Source organism: Aulonocara sp. 'chitande type north' Nkhata Bay, linkage group LG3, assembly GCF_057382095.1.
Source record: "Aulonocara sp. 'chitande type north' Nkhata Bay isolate Kocher_YH1m ecotype deep benthic linkage group LG3, A_spYH_male_GT1.1, whole genome shotgun sequence".
In the NCBI taxonomy this organism is placed as follows: Eukaryota; Metazoa; Chordata; class Actinopteri; order Cichliformes; family Cichlidae; genus Aulonocara; species Aulonocara sp. 'chitande type north' Nkhata Bay.
Genome location: NC_141346.1, coordinates 33,616,137 through 33,636,017, shown reverse-complemented (window position 1 = coordinate 33,636,017; position 19,881 = coordinate 33,616,137). Strand labels below are relative to the sequence as shown.

At 41.7% G+C, this 19,881-nt stretch overlaps 1 protein-coding gene across 5 annotated transcripts in view; it reads left to right on the top strand.

Moving 5' to 3' along the window:
- Positions 1–19,881, top strand: part of LOC147335254 (phosphatidylinositol-binding clathrin assembly protein) — a 118,094-nt gene that overhangs the window by 51,701 nt on the left and 46,512 nt on the right. For all 5 annotated transcript variants that reach the window (XM_086277274.1, XM_086277260.1, XM_086277267.1 and 2 more), the window contains exons 3-7: positions 14,345–14,420; positions 14,647–14,749; positions 15,978–16,071; positions 16,597–16,708; positions 18,656–18,762. In XM_086277274.1, the coding sequence (XP_086133400.1) occupies positions 14,345–14,420; positions 14,647–14,749; positions 15,978–16,071; positions 16,597–16,708; positions 18,656–18,762 (492 nt within the window). The remainder of the gene's footprint in view (positions 1–14,344; positions 14,421–14,646; positions 14,750–15,977; positions 16,072–16,596; positions 16,709–18,655; positions 18,763–19,881) is intronic.

Here is a 19,881-nt window from a genome sequence, read left to right as displayed (position 1 = left end):
AGCGAGAAACAAGATGGCGAGCCACCCACGGACCCATTGAACTGTACCGAGCAGGAAAAAGGAAAACGCCCCCTGCTGGACGTTGAGCTCTTTCGCTGATAAAACTGGTAGGATTAATCCATACACCTCTGCAAAAGAACAGCGGACTTTTCAAAACACTGGATAATCATTCGGAGTAATTCCAGGACTAATAGTTAAAGGACACAAAGACAACTTTCTTTTGTTTATTTGTTTGTTTAAGGGATTTATTCAGCCTTTTGCTGAATTGTTTTCAGTTTTACATTTATTTATTTATTTTTGTAATTTATTTTGGTCAACCTTACATTTTAATGCTGTAATGGTGTTAATGGAAATGTAAATAATTTTGTTGGGTTAAAACAAAATAAGAACTGGTTGAGAATTTAAAGGTGAACCTAGACCAAGATTAAATTAAATCTTGGGCCTAAAGAACTGAACTTGATTTAAAATAACACAGTGTTAATGCAAATAGATCAAAGGATAAACTTGAACTTAGAACTTGAAATAAATAAAACAATAACCTAGGTTGAGAATAACATCCTTCTAAAGCCAAATAAAAGGTTTTGAGATAAATAGGATGAACTAACAGAACATACTGAACTAAGAAGGGGAAAGAAAACATCTTGTTTTCCTTAAATGTGTGATGTTGAATGTTTTATGTAATGTGTCTATAACTGTCTATTCTCTGTCTTCACAAAATAATAAGCCGGCAATTTAAACGTATTTACTGGTCTGTGGTCTTTATTACATGCTACGCTCATTACTGCTCTAGTAGTCGAACCTAACTGGTCCTAGTATACTGTAACGACTCCAGAAGTGTTACAGAAGTGGCGAGCCAGCCAGGAGCAGTAATTGATCCCTCAAGTTTTTTTTTCTGACCCAGACCTCAAAAATAGGCCAAGTCCGGCAAAATGGAAATAGTTGACAGAGAAAATGTTAAAATCCCAAACTCAGTTATTGTTAGTGGGATTACAGGCACAGACGCTGATGAAGCTTTAAAAGACTTTTTAAGCAGATATGGTCGAACAGCAAGAACCCTTAAGATAGATGACCCTAAGTCTTCTTACCACAAAAATGCTATTGTAGAGTATGAGAGTGGATCTGCTCTGTCGACACTTGAACCCTTACTACCCTACACACTTGAATGTCCGAATGAAGTCACTTATCAGATACGAGCCCTGTCACCTGAGTACATCGCAGCTGTTACCAACGTCGCCACCAACAGTTTTTTCAATGAACTGCAAAACATTGCTAGACTTAGTGGCAAATCTTTTGAAGCTGTTCTGCATGAACACCTTTCCCAATGTGCTCAGTCAGTCACACACAGCACAGAAGCTCCTACCCCAGATGCACATAGTGAACTAACAACCCAAGTACAAGCAAATGACCAACCTATCCAAAGTGAAACTGCAGAACTGATCAAAGCTAACATATGCATCAGCGATTCTGAGTCAGACAACCAGACACAGCCAGATCTACAAACTACCATTCCACAGAGCTTTATAACACACCCTGATGTGCAAAAGGTTGTAGTAGAGCACATAGTGCGAAGTGAAGCTCTTGTCTCACCAGTGAGCGCCTCCTTCCGCCTCAGAAATTTTTCAGGCAAACTGCCCTGTCCTAGTCATGAGGTGGACTTTGATACATGGCGCCACAGTGTAGAGCTCATACTTCAAGATCCCAATCTGTCTGACTTGCAACGCTCGCGGAAAATCGTAGACAGTCTTGTACCGCCTGCTGCCAACGTGGTGAAACCTCTGGGCCCTGAAGCCTTGCCCTCAGCTTATCTTGAACTACTCCATTCAGCTTTTGGCACTGTGGAGGATGGCGACGAGCTTTTCGCCAAATTCCTCAACACATTACAAGATGCAGGTGAAAAGCCTTCACACTACCTCCATCGCTTGCAAACAGCTCTCTCAAAAGCTCTGAAAAGAGGCGGTGTCGTAGCTAGTGAAGCAGACCGACACCTTCTGCGTCAATTCTGTCGGGGGTGTTGGGATAATGCCTTGTTAACAGATCTTCAGCTCGAAAAGAAAAAAGATAAACCCCCCTCATTCACTGAGCTGCTGCTACAGTTGAGAGTGGAAGAGGACAAGCATACTGCAAAAGAAAGCCGAATGAAAAAACATTTTGCTGCCACCAGACCAAAAGTAGCCTCTCACTCTATTGCTGCAAATGCTGACTTTCCTGCGCTCACCATGCAAGACGATCTCACTGAAATGCGAACACAAATAACTGCGCTGCAAAGTGAACTGACGAGATTGAAACCCCAGAAAGTAGACCCACCAGTAGATGCTCAAAAGGATCTGGTCACAGAATTAAAGGCACAAATCAGTCAGCTTCAAAGCCATCTCGCAACATTAACCCCGAACCCTCCTAGGAAAAAGTCTAACCCTCCAAAAGCTACTGCTAAGACCAACTCTCAAGTACCCGAATGAACCCTTTTGACATCCCAAGCTGCGAAGAGTAGGCCCAGGCCTGGTTACTGCTACCAGTGCGGCGAAGACGGCCATATTGCCTCTGTGTGCCCAAATGACCCAAACCCATCTTTAGTCACTGACAAAAGGAAACAGTTGAAAGGAAAACAGTTGCTGTGGGATAGACAAAACAAGCAAACACAGCCTTTAAACTAAAGGGAGCCCTCATTGCGGGACAAATGGGTGCTACGGACAAAACTAGTCCCACCGAACCTTCACATAAACCCAAAAAACGATTCTCAAACAATAAATCAGCCACTGTGAAACTACCCAAGGGTCTAATTGGAGCTAAGTACACTGCTCAAGTGAAAATCAATGATCAAGCTTGCAACTGCCTTCTTGATACCGGATCGCAAGTGACCACAGTGTCCCGATCGTTCTATGAAAACAATCTTGCAGACCTTGAAATCCATCCAATACAGGACCTGCTAGAAGTCGAAGCTGCAAATGGTCAGAATGTTCCATATTCAGGCTATATTTGTGTCGACATTACCTTTCCAAAGAACTGTTTTGGTACTGAACTTACTGTGTCTTCTCTTGCATTAATTGTTCCAGACACACGCTCTAGTGTTCAGTCTTCTCTCTTAATTGGCACTAACACTCTTGACCTTGTCTTTGAAAGCCTCTCCTTGGCTAATACAGACCTCAGTATCCTGCCTTATGGTTATAGAGTAGTGCTGAGCGTGTTACAACAAAGACACAAGCAAAAAGAGGACGACAGCCTTGGTCTTGTCACTTTGTCAGGGAAAGAGCCTGAAGTCATTCCTGCAGGCCAAAGTCGAGTCTTAGAGGGTTTAGTCCACGCAAAAACTGAACACTCAGGCGGGTGGGTAGTAGTCGAGACCCCCTCTACATCCTCCTTGCCAGGTGGAGTCTTGGTCACCAACTGTCTACTTACCCTTGCTGAGAAACCCTCACAAAAGCTTCCAGTGGTCCTGCGAAATGAAAGTAAGCATGACATAGTTATCCCTGCGAAAAGTGTCATTGCTGAAATGCATGCTATTCAAGAGATCATACCAAACAGTCAGATCACAGAGCAGTCCAAACAGACTCCCAGCTCAAACCCTGCTGAGCTTAATCTTAACTTTGCTGATTCTCCAGTCCCTGCTGAATGGAAAGAACGAATCACACAAAAGTTAAGTGCTATGTCGGAGGTTTTTGCACTACACGATACAGACTTTGGTTGCACTAACAAAGTAAAACACCAAATCAAACTGAGCGATGAAACCCCTTTTAAGCACAGACCCCGTCCCGTACGACCACAAGATCTTGACGCCGTACGGAGGCATTTGCAGGAGCTAAGCGATGCAGGTGTCATTCGCGAATCCGAGTCGCCATTTTCCTCACCGATAGTGGTGGTAAGGAAGAAGAATGGAGACGTAAGACTCTGTGTAGATTACCGTAAGTTGAATCTGAACACCATCAAAGACGCCTACGCGCTTCCTAACTTGGAAGAAGCGTTCTCCGCCTTGACAGGATCGAAGTGGTTCTCGGTCCTTGACCTCAAAAGTGGGTACTACCAGATTGAGGTCGATGAGGCAGATAAGCACAAAACAGCCTTCGTATGTCCGATGGGGTTCTTTGAGTTCAACCGGATGCCTCAAGGCATAACAAACGCTCCCAGCACATTTCAAAGGCTGATGGAGAAATGTATGGGCGACATCCACCTTAAGGAAGTCCTGGTCTATCTAGACGACCTTATAGTTTACTCCGAAACCCTCGAACAACACGAGACCCGCCTTCTCCATGTGCTTAATCGTCTCAAAGAATACGGTCTGAAGCTATCGCCTGAAAAATGTATGTTTTTTCAGACGTCAGTTCGGTACTTGGGGCACATTGTCTCCCAAAACGGTGTAGAAACAGACCCCGAGAAAGTAGCAGCGTTAAAAACATGGCCAAGTCCCAAGAACTTGAAAGAACTCCGCTCCTTCTTAGGGTTTGCAGGGTATTATAGGCGGTTTATTAAGGACTTTTCTAAGATCGTAAAACCCCTTACCAACCTAACTGCTGGATACCCCCCACTGCGAAAAAACAATAGCTCTAAGTCCAACTACGTCCAATACTTTCAGCCAAAAGCTCCTTTCGGGGAGAGATGGACAGAGAGTTGTCAGAAAGCGTTTGAGACTATTATAGACAAACTGACTTCTGCCCCAATTCTAGGCTTTGCCGATCCCAAGTTGCCTTATGTATTACATACAGATGCAAGCACAATCGGGTTAGGGGCAGCTCTTTATCAAGAGCAGGAGGGAGAGTTGCGAGTAATTGCATACGCAAGCAGAGGACTATCAAAAAGCGAAAGCCGTTATCCTGCTCATAAGCTTGAGTTTCTTGCCCTCAAATGGGCTGTAACGGAAAAGTTTTGTGATTACTTATATGGCAGTCCTTTCACAGTAATAACTGACAGTAACCCTCTAACTTACATTTTGACCACCGCTAAGTTAGACGCGACGAGCTATCGCTGGTTGTCCGCCCTGTCCTCTTTCGAGTTCCAGCTTAGGTACAGAGCAGGCAAACAAAACATGGACGCAGATGGCCTATCTCGTCGTCCGCATCTCGAGCCATTAAATGACCTTGTCTCCCTGAAGGAACAGGAGCGGATCCGTCAGTTTGTGCAACACCACTTGCCTGGCACCGATCCTTTCACTCACGTTCCCACTCAAGCTGTCAGTGCAATATGTGAGAAACATCTAGTCCAGTCTCTTGACACAGACCATGCTCTCGCCTGCCCACTCGTAACTTCACTGTCTACGTCCGTTGATGCTGTTCCCGACAGTTTCGACCAGTGTGATGCTTTTCCTGTCATTCCAAGCTTGTCAGAAGAAGAGATAAGACAAAGTCAAACAAACGATCCTGCTATCAGTGAAATCATACACCAGCTTGAAACAGGTGAAACATCTCCTCCTACTGTACGCAACGAGATCCCACAACTTAGCATCCTTCTGCGTGAGTTAAACAAACTTGAGTTGCAGAACGGGATTTTGTACAGAAAAAGACAAGTAGGTGAAGAGACACAGTACCAGCTGGTTCTTCCTGAAAGTCTAAGATCTATGGTTTTCAAAAGCCTTCACGATGACATGGGTCATTTTGGTCTTGACCGGACCCTTGATTTAACCAGAACCAGATTTTTCTGGCCAAAAATGGCCTCAGACATAGAGCAAAAGATCAAAAGCTGTAGCAGGTGTGTTTGCAGAAAGACCCTGCCAGAGAGGGCGGCGCCCCTAGTAAACATTCAAGTCACCAGACCTCTAGAGTTGGTGTGTATTGATTTCTTGACAATTGAACCAGATCGCAGCAACACTAAAGATGTCTTAGTTATTACAGATTTCTTTACGAAGTATGCTGTAGCAATGACAACTCCCAACCAAAAGGCTAAAACTGTAGCCAAGGCCCTGTGGGAAAACTTTATAATCCACTACGGTTTTCCCGAGAAGTTGCATAGCGATCAGGGAGCAGACTTTGAGTCAAAAACTATCAAAGAGTTATGCGACCTAGCTGGGATTCAGAAGGTCAGAACTTCACCCTACCATCCCAGGGGAAACCCTGTGGAGAGGTTTAATAGAACCCTGCTAAACATGTTGGGTACACTCAAAGACGAAGACAAGAAACATTGGCGTGACTTTGTTAAGCCACTCGTTCACGCGTATAACTGCACCAAACATGAAAGTACAGGGTTTACGCCGTACGAGTTAATGTTTGGCAGACAGCCTAGGTTACCCATTGATCTTGCCTTCAATGTCCCCCTGAACCATCGCCAGCAGCAATCTCACTCACAGTATGTTAAAGCCCTCAAATCTCACCTTCAGGAGAGCTACCAACTGGCTACCAAAAATGTAAGCAAAGTTGCTGAACGTAACAAAACTAGATATGACAAACATGTAACCGAATCTGTCTTAGGTGTCGGAGATCGCGTGCTTGTAAGGAATGTTAGGATTAGGGGAAAAAACAAATTGGCTGATAAGTGGGAGTCCGTCGTCCACGTGGTTGTAAGCCAAAAAGACAACCTCCCAGTATACACAGTCAAACCCGAGCATCACCAAGGTTCCACTAGAACTCTCCACAGAGACCTTTTGTTACCTTGTGGGTTTTTGCCAACTGCCCCTGAAAATCCTCCAGCAGTCCAAGTAAAGCCTCATCGGCCAAGCACACGTCAACACCCAACAACTGATCCTGATGAACCTGAACTTGAATACCACTCTGAGGAGGATAACTACCCTCTGTATTACCCTCCACTTCCTCCCAAGGAGATCTCAAGGTCGATTGAGGAATACGAGGTAGTTTTTCCTCCCAAGGCTAAGTCAAACCATGCTAATGAGCAACCCAAATCAGACAATTCTCAAGTCTCAGAAGATGTGACAGTGCCTGATATTGCTCAAGAGCACATGGACATGACGGAAACTGTAAATTTACCTGATTGTGGAAACCTACCGGATATGGAAAACTTACCTGAAAATGACAAAATACCTGAAATGGAGAAACCACCTGAAATGGAAAACTTGCCTGAACCTGCAAAGGAAGGAGCTCAGATAACTCAACAAAATGAAAAGGACAATGCATCGGATTCAACGAAAACTAATGATGAGGAAGCAACTCAAACTCACGTGAATGAAACTGAACCTGTAAACAATGAAACTGAAAGAAATGACCCCGAAGCAGAGCAATCAGTCAGAAGATCATCCCGAGAGAGAACAAAGCCCAAGCACTTAACATACCCTCAATTAGGCAACCCTCTTGTTGGCATAGTACAGTCTTTGTTCCAAAGCTTAAGTGAAGCTGTCACAGGCTCTATTGAAATCCATGATATCCAGGTAGTCTGAGTATGCATTATGCAAAGGGGCTTGCATACATTTAAGAGGGGAGGGTGTAACCCTGGTTAACATAGCTAACAACAAATAAAAGCCTGTTAGTAAAAACAGTCATAAGAAATATATTACAGGTGATAAATAGTCAATAAATAGATCATAATGGTTAGAAAATTCATTAAAAACATCAGCAATGATATAATTCATGGTATAGGATTTCATTTGTGTTTAAAAACATGTTAAAAGGGTACAGAACTTGCTAATTCATGGTGTTTTATGTTAATTCAGGTAAAATGGCTAAAATATGTGTTGAGACTCTTATTGTGAAAGGGCACGCTGCAGCGTGACTCCTGTGATTAGCCACACCCAATCGGGTTGTTCCTTCTTTTTGATGCTCGAGAGGGAGAAATGCAGACAGTCCTTGCAGAGCTGCTGCTTAAATGAGTGAAAAAATAGTAAAAATAAGCCAAAAATCTACTTAAAGCCATTTTTGTACTCTGGAGAATGTATTTTTGTTTTTCCGACCTGTCCTTGCCTTGGTGACGTTGTGAACATAACCGAACGGGACTTGGTGAGTTCAGAAATTGTCTTTTATTTCATGCAAGAAATTTTTGTTGTATTATATTGCTCATTTCATGCAAATGGAGAGCCAAGGTAGCAGATTTATGTTGTTTTATGTTAAAAACGGTGGATTCGTGCTTAAACGACACACAGGCTGTAGTTCAAAGGCCTTTGAAGGTGTTTCAGCGCGCCATATTGGCGTCACCTCATTTACGGCTAAATAAGCTGGAAAAAACGGACTTTTACTGTTATTTAAGGGCTACCCGTGTGTTATTTTCGAATGTTTATGCACTTTATTTCGTTGTTATGGTAGGCCATTAAGGTTTGGATCGGGAAATGCCGAGCTAGAATCGGAGTTTGATCCGCTGAGCGAGAAACAAGATGGCGAGCCACCCACGGACCCATTGAACTGTACCGAGCAGGAAAAAGGAAAACGCCCCCTGCTGGACGTTGAGCTCTTTTGCTGATAAAACTGGTAGGATTAATCCATACACCTCTGCAAAAGAACAGCGGACTTTTCAAAGCACTGGATAATCATTCGGAGTAATTCCAGGACTAATAGTTAAAGGACACAAAGACAACTTTCTTTTGTTTATTTGTTTGTTTAAGGGATTTATTCAGCCTTTTGCTGAATTGTTTTCAGTTTTACATTTATTTATTTATTTTTGTAATTTATTTTGGTCAACCTTACATTTTAATGCTGTAATGGTGTTAATGGAAATGTAAATAATTTTGTTGGGTTAAAACAAAATAAGAACTGGTTGAGAATTTAAAGGTGAACCTAGACCAAGATTAAATTAAATCTTGGGCCTAAAGAACTGAACTTGATTTAAAATAACACAGTGTTAATGCAAATAGATCAAAGGATAAACTTGAACTTAGAACTTGAAATAAATAAAACAATAACCTAGGTTGAGAATAACATCCTTCTAAAGCCAAATAAAAGGTTTTGAGATAAATAGGATGAACTAACAGAACATACTGAACTAAGAAGGTGAAAGAAAACATCTTGTTTTCCTTAAATGTGTGATGTTGAATGTTTTATGTAATGTGTCTATAACTGTCTATTCTCTGTCTTCACAAAATAATAAGCCGGCAATTTAAACGTATTTACTGGTCTGTGGTCTTTATTACATGCTACGCTCATTACTGCTCTAGTAGTCGAACCTAACTGGTCCTAGTATACTGTAACGACTCCAGAAGTGTTACACACACAGGCAAAAAAAAAAAAGGACAAGAACCAAATCACATTCTTTATGCCTTTTTAAACAGTCCCAGAGGCCTTGGAAACATCAGTGCAGCTGAATCCAACACATGCCTGCAAGTGTGTTTGTGCTCACAACCGCACATGCACACACACCCTCTCTTAGATCCTCCGACCAGCCAGTCAGGGCTGGTTATTTGCCAGATAGGGAATTGGCAAACTGGTAAATCTCAGATCATTTTAAGTCAGTTGGACAGAGACGGCCTTAAAAGTTAAGATTTCAGGAAGCCCGAGGCCTGAGTTCCCAGAACTGTGGATAATAGCCAAGACTCCTTCCACAACAACGAAGTGAGGAAGACGTGGTAGCAGAACTGTTCACGAGAGACAAAATGTAAGTTTAGGTCTCTAATGTATAGACAGAGGCCAGGTTAACGTTTTTCTAAAGTTTTTCCAGTCAAAAATTGGATTCAGGTCTCCCTGCCGGTCTATAGTGGTCTCAGAAATCACCAAAAACATAAAGTAGCCACAGATGAACAAGTAACGTGGATGAGTGACAAAGCGTTTTTCCCACTGAAAACACTACGTCAGGATGAACAAAATCAAATTTTTGGGCTAAAGGAGCCACAGATGTATTTCATTTCAACTCTCTCTCTCGAAGAGGTTCAGGAGCCACACGTGCGGAGGACATTAAAAATATTACCTGCAGTTTATGAAAGTAATTAGTTCCAACGGAAGAACCGATTTGTTCTCATGTGAACTGAACATCAGCTATACTGTAGGATCATTGACTAATGATGGGAGCTCATGTTTTATAACCTTTCTCACATCTTTGAAAATGCCATTTCAGAACTTGTGCAATTAAGATGCTTGGAATAATAAAGCAAAGCATGCTTTACATAAGGCTAAGAAACAGCCAGATGTATCTGATGTCACTGGCTGAGTTCTGTAGTAGTAATTGGAAAACGAGGAGGAAAAACGTTGCAGTTGTCTCAGCTGATTCCGATTTTTCTCAAAGTATGACTTGCCAATACAGATTTTTGACAGCTTACACAAAAGATAGACTTTCTCCAACGCAAAACACTATTTTGATAACAAAACAAATTATTAAACTTTAGAATTTACCCCAAACCTCAGAAAGTTACAGGATCTTCTCTCATTAAAACGATTATTAACTATTAATGTACCTTACCGTACAAAATAAGGTGCACCTATACTGGCTTGTTGCTGGCTCTAAGATCCAAATAGCTTTAGCTTTGCCAACTTTGTTAGCTTCTTTAAAATGGCCATGTTCAGCTGGGCGATTTCAGCGTCTTATTTAATTTGTTGTCGTGAACATTTCCTCCGCACATCTTGGAACTTTGTGTCTTCACTTTAAAGTAATGTTATGCTAACATTATGTTAGAATGTGGCTATGAATGTTTTTCTTCTCCTTAGCAAGGTAAAGCCATTCATTCACAATTAGGAATGCAATACGGTGCCTGTTTTTGCCCCTTAACATGATACTGCAGCAACTTCACAGAGCCTGGTTAGTGTTTTATGTGCAGCTGATTTAGTGTGTCACAAATAAACACATGTGGTGGTACAGTCTAAAAGTTTCAGTGTCACTACATGTTACATGCAGTCGGAGGGTTGGTGGGGCTTTGCCGACTTTCTGAGTGGGAAGTGTGACAACTGTGGGGTCTTTCAGTTTTACGACTTAAAACTCTGGATTTCCAGTGTCTGACTTCAAATGTTGTGCAGCATTAGCACTGCTTCACACTGTGTGGTTTTTAAGTGCATGCCCAAGCAAATGGTCTGTTTCTGTACATAATAGTTCTTCTACATGGCCCAGGGCCTTGAAAGTCCTTCAAATTTAATGGGTGCAACATATAATGCAGTATTCGGGTAAGTAGTGTGGAAACTACCACACCTTGGTTTGAATGCACATACCTGTGGTTTACAGCCGCACAGGGCTTAGCTGGACAGCACCTTACTAATTCTTAAGTCAAGTCTGAAGTCGAGGACAGCTTGTACATAATGGTTAAAGTGGGATTGTTTGCAATGGAAGTCAGTAACACTGGTTTGTTGCTCTCTGCCAGATTGATTGAGACCTTTTTTTTTTCTCCTAAAGTAAATATGCATGAGCTGCCAGGACCTACTCGGAGACTGTGGTCCTCCCAAAAGTCTGGCTCATTCAGCTCTAGCCAGAAAAATCAAAGATTCAGAAAGTGAATAAATAAAGTGCTGCACATTATTAATATTTCAACATTCAGAAACTCTCACATAGGGAGAAGAAAAAGCAAGAAACAAACAAAGTTAGCTGACCAGCAGCGGACAGTAGCAGCTCCCAGGTGCGAGAGAAAAAGCAGTCATGCTGTGCAAAAACCTTTCCTGGAAAATGGAAAGTACAAGGCTTCCCACACCTGCTCGGTGACATCAGATTTGTCAAAAAGAACAAGCGACTAGTATTTAAGAGTTGGCAGGATCAGGTTTCTTTACGTCACGCTGCAGTGGGAAAATGTTCAAATATAAACAAAGCTGTCAAGAAAGTCTAAATGGCAGCAGTGACATGATTTGTCACTGTCATGAGAGGACTTTTAGCTCAAGATTTGATCTCATTTGCAAAGGGCTGTTTGCATAATCGTTTATTATATTGTGCTGCCAACCCTCTCCTGCTTCCCAAAGGTTAATGATTTGCTTCCTCTTGCCAGTTCTGTGTGAGCTACTCTAAAGGAATCCTAAGAAACAAGAATAGAGAAGTTAATTTTTAGACACAGACTACATGCGCTGGAGGCAAATAAAACATGAGTATTTGGTCATCGCAGTGAAGTGTTTGAGTCAAAGCAGATACCACTGTGTACTTGATATTAAAGGAGACTTCCATATAAGCCTTTTTTAGTGGGTTTAAACTGTTATCTGTCTGAGGTTAGTGTGTGTGTTTAGGTAGATACTGTTTTATGTCTCCAGTTATTTAAATAGCCCTTATAACAGGAGAATTCATGCTGCAAATATGGCACTAAGTGTTTTTCTGTCCAGTTTTTGAAGAGGTTATGTGCAGATATTCAAGTTTCCAGGGGAGGAAGCCTAATGACTCCAGTAATACTTTATATCCAGATAAAAATCTCAACTTGGGGACTATGTAGTTGGTTGATTTGGTGGTCAGATTCCACATTTAGGTCACTGAGAGGATGAATCCTTGAGACTTTTGGGACATCTCCTGTCGCGCTTGCTTCAGAACCTGTAAAAGGTTCACACACCACACATGAACAGTAACAAACCTTTTCTACAGATTTTTGAAAGCATATTCATTTAACTTAGTTTTACCCAAAGGCAATAAAACATGCAGGTAGCTTCCTCAGTTTGTGGCGGTAGAATGTTTAGGTGACACAAAAACCCCTGGAGACACATGTTGTAGAACACATAGTTACCAGGTCATCTTATACCAGGTTATAGGATGTTCCACCCTTACTGTTTAATATTGAAACTATAAGCCTGGCCTGCAAATCCATACAGCTACAATAGTTGGGCAGCAGAAATGTTTCTGTCAAATGCAAATTGGGGAAAAGTGTTATAAAAATACTGAAACAGTAGCGTTTGTATAGCTACATGTAATATATTTTATTTATAGATCGCCAAATTAAAACAACAGTCTCCTCTAGGTGCCTCATATCTTATATGAATTCCATCAATGGTGCCAAATTTGAAATTGTCAGTAGATAAAGGTAAAGTGGACTTGATGATATCGTTCTTGAGTAAATACATCTGTGGCACGGTTTTAAAAAATCCTGTGGAGCCTGCTTTTCAAGCTAATGCATTCACAAGGTTTTCAGTAAACTTGACCTCTGATTTTGACCTTGAAGTCACAGATTTTTAGTAGGTACATCTATGGTGTCAGTTCCTGCTACCAAATCCTGTCAGCTAGTTCTCCAGTTATGTTCCCAAAGTTGCCTGCCTGCCCCCTCGCCCAGCAGGGTGACAACAACACTCTAAGCTTTTCAAACTGAGGTGTCAAAATGAAGCCAGTGCACAAGTGCCCTGTGCAGGCCACCAGGTGATGATAGCTGGGGTTGGAAAGAGACGTCTGGTCCTATAGAAATCTATGAGAAAATGTTTTATTGACCTGACCTTTGTAAACACTTAGCTGCTGAATTTATGGGATCGTTAATTTTAGGACCTACTGAAATCTATTTTGTAAATCTTGCTCATGCCATGATTAATCGATTGTTGTAGTTTTATTTTTCTCAAGTGGTTTCATGTTCAGACCAGTCCCTCCTCGTCACATCTGGTTTTTTCCGTGACCAAGATCACGATGACAGAAACTCATCTTGGGGTTTTAAAACAGGACTTCAGTAACTGTGTGCGTCTTTTGCATCATCTGTGGGCTTTCCTCCGTCTTTCTAATTTGGCTCTGTGTTCTGTCAGAGCGCCACCCCTTAGTTTGACAAGGTCATAATTTCAATTTGTTGACTTGGTTTAGGACCAACTGTCTTTAAACTCTGTGACATCCCCATCAGCCCGTAGCTGTGTGGGCGCTTTTGTAGCATAGATGACACTCTGAACATGTCACCATGCTCCGCTTTGTCCAACTGTAGCCTCACAGATCGTGCATCAGCATTATGCTTTACTGATATGCAGTGCAATCCAGCTGTACATATGCTCAGTGTTGATTTTGTAGAGATTTGAGGTAAAGGCTTTGGTCTGGCTTTGTATGCCAGCACATTTGATTTGTGAAGAAACAATGAAGATGCAACTAAAGTCCTGACTTTCAGCTTTGATTCAAGGGACTAAGCTTCAATATTGCATTAACTGGTGATGGGAAATTATTCATTTGTTCAATTAGATTTCAGTCTCTGGAAATAGTGGGGACTGTGTATAAAAGACAGGCTGGAATTTCTAAATGGTTGAAGCTGTATTTTTTTATTCCGCCACTTAAACCTGAAGCGGAGAATCAACACTTTAGTTATGTTGGATTGTTTCAGTTCAAATCTGTTTTACAGAACCAAACTTATGTCACTGTCCATTTCCAGACTCTTACTGTAAGTGTTTTTGGTTCATTTGCACACAGCCTTTTCAACCATCTGGGATTCATACAAGCAACCACATTAACAAATGCGGTGTAACTGAAATAATTTCAAGATGATTCCCAAGAAAAACACATCCATCGAAGGATTAAGCAGTGGGAAATGTATCTGTCAAAACTCCAGTAAATCCAGCCCTTTTGTCTGGGTTCATTTGTTTTATTTTTAAGTTTGCACTTTGCAAGCCTTAAATCAATCAAGTGTTAACTTTTGTTTTTCTTATTGCAGCGTTTCATCCAGTACCTGGCCTCCAGAAACACTCTGTTTAACCTGAACAACTTCCTGGATAAGGGAGCTCTGCAAGGTAAAGCACACACAAACCCCTGTGAAGATCATTCACAGCACAATTTCCTTTCAGAGAACCAGATGGGGGTTGATTTGCCTCGAGGTACATCACTCTGAACACCATAATGTTTCTGATAATTAAGAAGAAAGTGTTTAAAAGTCAAAAGTAGTGTCAAAATATTATTTATTACTCACACTGAGGATATTTCTTTCCCTCTGACAGTTTGTTTTTTTTGCTCCACCAGGTTATGACATGTCAACCTTCATCAGGCGATACAGTCGCTACCTGAATGAGAAGGCCATGTCCTACAGACTGGTGGCTGTGGATTTCACCAAGATGAAGAGAGGGTACACACACACTGTCATCTTTACTCTTCATTTCACACTTATCTTGTCACACAGCCGGAGACTGTGTTTATCTTTTGGCAATGCACTTAGAGAGAAGCAGTAGACAAAGACAGAACTAGCAGTTTCTCTGCAAAACCTCAAACTTGGACAGCAAACAAAGTTTTTTTGGTTTTTTTGGGGTTTTTTTTTGTTGTTTTCTTTAGAGTTTATCCTGCAAGACATTTCAGACAAAACTGAACATTTTTCTGTTGGATGCATGTGAAATATTGCAGAAAGGGAAAAGCGAAAATGTTGCATCCAGCTTGCTGAAATAAAGAAATAAGCAATTAGAATTAGGACGGGAAAAAACAAGCACATGAAACACAAGTTGCAGATAGTTTTCAGTCAACTTGAGTAGATTTGTGGTTTTCATAGACTGCACATTGGGGAAAGAAAATGGACTTCCGCTCCTGAAAGCTGGAGCTGAGTGATTGATAATAATAAATTCTAGAAAAATACTGAATGAATTGGAATCGCAGTATTTCACCAAGAGAATGAAACTATGTAGGAAGCATATAAAAGGAGAATAACAATGGGCCCAAAAATGTTTCTGTATCTGGCTGTAAACATGTTTACGTCTGCTTTAAAGTTGAATATCTTAACGTGAAAGTCTCATTTTTTGGGCCCACTCAAATGGCCACTAGAGGAACTGGAGATTTATGGGGTATTCAGGGGTTTTGGGGGGGGTTTGTTCTTTTTTTCCTCTCTCTCAACTAAACCTTTAATTGCAGCCGTCGTATGCAGATTATGACACTTCATTTGTGGTATTTTAATCCCTCAGCTAAAGCTTTACAGCCTCCCTGGAGCCCTGTGTTTTCAAGTGAAAGTGGGTGCATCCTTTCTGAAGGTTTTGTGTGTGCACACAATCATTTCAATTTCAGAAAGTCCAGCCGCGGTGGAATGACACTGAATCTGTGTCACGCTGATCCAGCTGAGCAGAGTCTCATTATTTATCAGAGAGTGTTTTCAGTCTCCCATTTGTTGCACCTCAAAAAAGCACTTTGCACTACTGAGGATGCTTCAGTATGCAAAATATCGGTTCACTTACTACATGCTTCACATAGTTTTGGATCATCACTTCATTCCTTTTTTGTGAATCCTCTTAATTTGCATCAGAATTTAAATTTTGTCCACCAGGTGCCTGCTGTAATTGTGTGTTTGTGTGCGTTTTTGCTTCCTGTTTTGTCAGTATTGACGGCGTGATGCGCACCATGAACACAGAGAAGCTGATCAAGACGCTGCCCATCATCCAGAACCAGCTGGACGCTCTGCTGGATTTCCAGGTACCGAGTGTCTTTGTGTGCTACATATGTGCGCGTCCTGTGTCAGCCATGCTTCGTTCACTTTCTCATCAAAATGTAAATTGAAACCGTTTGTAAAGTTTTGAAATGCATTGATAGGAGTATTAAATAAAAAAAATCACACTATGGGGACAGATTGCACATCTAAGTGCGAGCGTCTAGGAAGGGCACGGGAGGACTGGGTGGGGACTCATTGGTGAGGGTGCTGTGGTTTGTGCCAGCGAGCTTCAAAGAGTGATAAAATGGATGGTTTCTCATTGAAATGCATACTGAATGTGTATTGAGGGAGTGTGTGTGTGTATGGAAGTGATGGGGTTTTTTATTTTTATCCCCTCCACCTAAACTAAATTGACATTTTGCTCGGTGTGTGGTGATGTGTTCGCTTCACGCCGAAGGGGGAGAGGTGTCTGTATTTGAAAGAGATGCTTTATTTTTCTGAAAAGCTTTGGAAAGATGTGAGAGCGATGCCTCCTTCACCCTCTCACTCTCTACCTCTCTTCTCTGTAGGCCAACCCTAATGAGCTGACCAACGGTGTGATCAACTCAGCCTTCATGCTGCTCTTCAAGGACTCCATAAGGCTGTTTGCTGCTTACAATGAAGGGGTCATCAACCTATTGGGTACACACACACACACACACACACACACACGCAGGATAAACAGCGAGCTTTCTCTCCTACATGTGTCAGGAATGATGAGGTATATCTGCAGTTTGTTTTTTGTGTGTGTTATGCGTGTCCTCACACTCACGCTCTTGTCAAGCAGATGTATAAAAACCCTCTCGCCAGCACATACACACACGTGTGCGCACAGTAGGTTTTGACAAGCTGTCATGTAGCTGCCAAAAGCTTCTTTTTCTACAGCCGATGAATGTTCCTGTCTTCTTTACTTCCTCCTTTCCTTACAGTACTGTGTAAAAGTCTTGAGCTACCCCTCATTTTCTATATTTTGTTGGGAAAATAATGTTTCAATAATTGATTTCTTGAAACACCATGTTGTAGCCACTTCCCTCATTGCCGAGGTTCAAATTTTTGTGAACGAGACGCTCTCATGACTTCTCGAGTGACAATACTGACCAGCTAATCGGTGGCATGCAGTGTGACGACATTACATTTTAGTACCTGGTTGGATCATTTGGAACTGCGGCCAAGCAGGTGCTGAAAAAGTACCTGATACCAGGTACTATGACCTAATGGAAAACCCTGCAAACCGTGGTGAAACTGTGCCGAATCGATCCAAGTAGGTACTAATGGAAAAGGGGCTTTGGACAAGGTTTCTTGTAATTTCTTAAAGCAGTCTTCAGGAATATTTCTCCAGGCTTTTAAAGGACATTTAAAGCTTTTCTTTGGACGTTTCTGCCTTGTTCCATTGTCAGTCGAGATGATCCCACACTGGTTTAATAAAGTTGAGGTCCAGGCTCTGGTGAAGCCAATCCATGACTGATAGAGTTCCACTGTGTGTTTGTCTATCATAGTATGCTTTTACTGCATTGGGAGTGTTTGGGGGATCATTGTCATGCTGAAAAATGATGCTGTTATGGATGAAACCATTTCCAGATTATATTGCATTTTTCATCATAATCCGATGATACTTTTCTGCGTTCATAATTTCATCAGTTTTTAAAAGATCCCCAACATCACTGAGTGAAATGCATCTTCAAACCATGACAGAGCCTCCACCTCTCTCCTGACGACCTCCTTATATACTGATTTGAACAAAAAATGTCAAATTCAGATTCCCTGCTCGATCAGACCTGTTGTCACTGATTTTCAGTCTGTGCCAGCCTTGTAATCTGACATACCTCAGCCTTTCCTCCCTGTTTCCCTTCCTTAAGTATGGCTTCTTGACAGCCACCCTTCCACTGAGACCATTTCTGACGGGGCTTCAGTGAACAGCAGGTCTCTAGTAGAACTATGTCAGGTCTTTGCTGGATTTTTTTTTTCTTAAGGACATGACTTTCAGATACTCTTCAACTGCTGTAAACAGTTTTTCAGGCCTGTCACTTCTTCTTTTGTCCTTCATTTGTCCGGTTTTCTCAGATTTGCTGGCATATGACAAGTTGTCGGCTAACAGCTCTTCACCTCGTTGGTGCAAAAATGTTATTTCATGCCTGTCAAACTCTGTTATCACTGGCCTTTTTTCATAGACTCAACTAAACAAAGGCAAACAAATGATGTTTTGGTGACAGGCAAGTAATAAAGTGCCTAAAGATACAATTTAAAATTGGTTCTCTCTAACGGTCTCTTTTGTAAAGACACAAAACTAGTCCATGCCTTGAGTTGGGTGCATTTGTTAAGTCAAGGAAAAAGAATGGCTCTGAAAATGGTCAGGTATAAGAACTGGACTGGAAGTGAGTGAAAAAGCAGCCAATGTCCAAAGAAAGAACTGTGAAAGACTTGTAGAAAACCTGGAGAACTATTACTCAAGAAAACTTTCCAAAGTCTGGCTGCTTAGTAGACAAACGAGTAGAAATGAGGGGTGGCTCAAGACTTCTGACTTTCGTACTGTACTTCACACTTCTGTCTTCCTTTTTCCTTTTAAATTTGTATGTCTTTCCCTCTCTGTAGAGAAATACTTTGACATGAAGAAGAACCAGTGTAAAGATGCCCTGGACATCTACAAGAAGTTCCTTTACAGGATGACGAAGCTCTCAGAGTTCCTCAAAGTGGCAGAGGTATATTTTTCCACACAGACACCTTATTTTGAAGGCAATTTTGACCATTTTCCTTAAAGGTTTTTAAAACAAAAAACAAAAAACCTTTATATATACATAAAACCTACAGATATGGTGAACCAGAAATGCATATAAAGAGGGCCACATTTTTGCTCACACAGCTACTGTACGCTCTTCAAACCAGAATTCCTAACTTGCCCTCCCAGCCCCACATTTGCTGCACACACTTACATATATATGCACCCAAAATAACCCCGAAGATGGAGCATGTGGTTAGGCGCTCCGTTAGCTCGCTCTCCCTCTGCTCCCCACACTCCTCCATCTCATCCTTTCTCCTCCCTCGCTCTTCCCTCCGCCCCTGACAGAGATGGATACTCGTGTGGCTCTCCTTCGCCCAGCGCCTACAGATCATCCCTCTTTCTGTCTTCCCTCTGGTGCCCCCTCTCTTTCATCCCTCCCGGTGTTTCAGCAGACTTGAAACAGTGAGATCAGCTGCTGTAACTTCCACATTAGTGGGTTTTATCTTCTCTCCATTAATGTACATAAAAAAATAAATGTTCCCAGTCACTTTCCTTTTGTCTTTTATAATTGGCTTTTGAGTAGCGCTCTGAGCTATTCATATATTTTTTTCGCTTCCATGTTTTACATGACATGATTCAAACATGTAGATTTCAGGGATTTCCAAGCCATCTATGCAGTTTATGACATATCCATAAATTAAATGACATGTTTCTCAGTAGCGAGCTGGTGCAGATGAGTCTGCTCCATGTGGTCATTAACGCTACATCGAAAAGATGAGTAGTCAGTGTAGTAAATGTACTAAAAACAACTGAGATCTTGAGGTGTTACCTTTTTAGTTCAATGGATTGTTGAAGCAGATTTGCACATGAGGGTTGGGCATCATTTTAAGAAAGCAGCTTTCCACAGCAGACATTTTTGCTCAGGCCCTGCAGTTAGAAAGATTACCAGTGGCTCAGAACTGTTCTAATCAAAGGGAGCAACATGAACAGTGAGAGGACTCAGGTGACTGGACATTAGTCTTCATTAATTCTGAGATTTACCCCTGTTGTCGTGTGATTGGTGAAAAATGTCTGCAGTGTAAAAGGCCTCCTGTTAAAA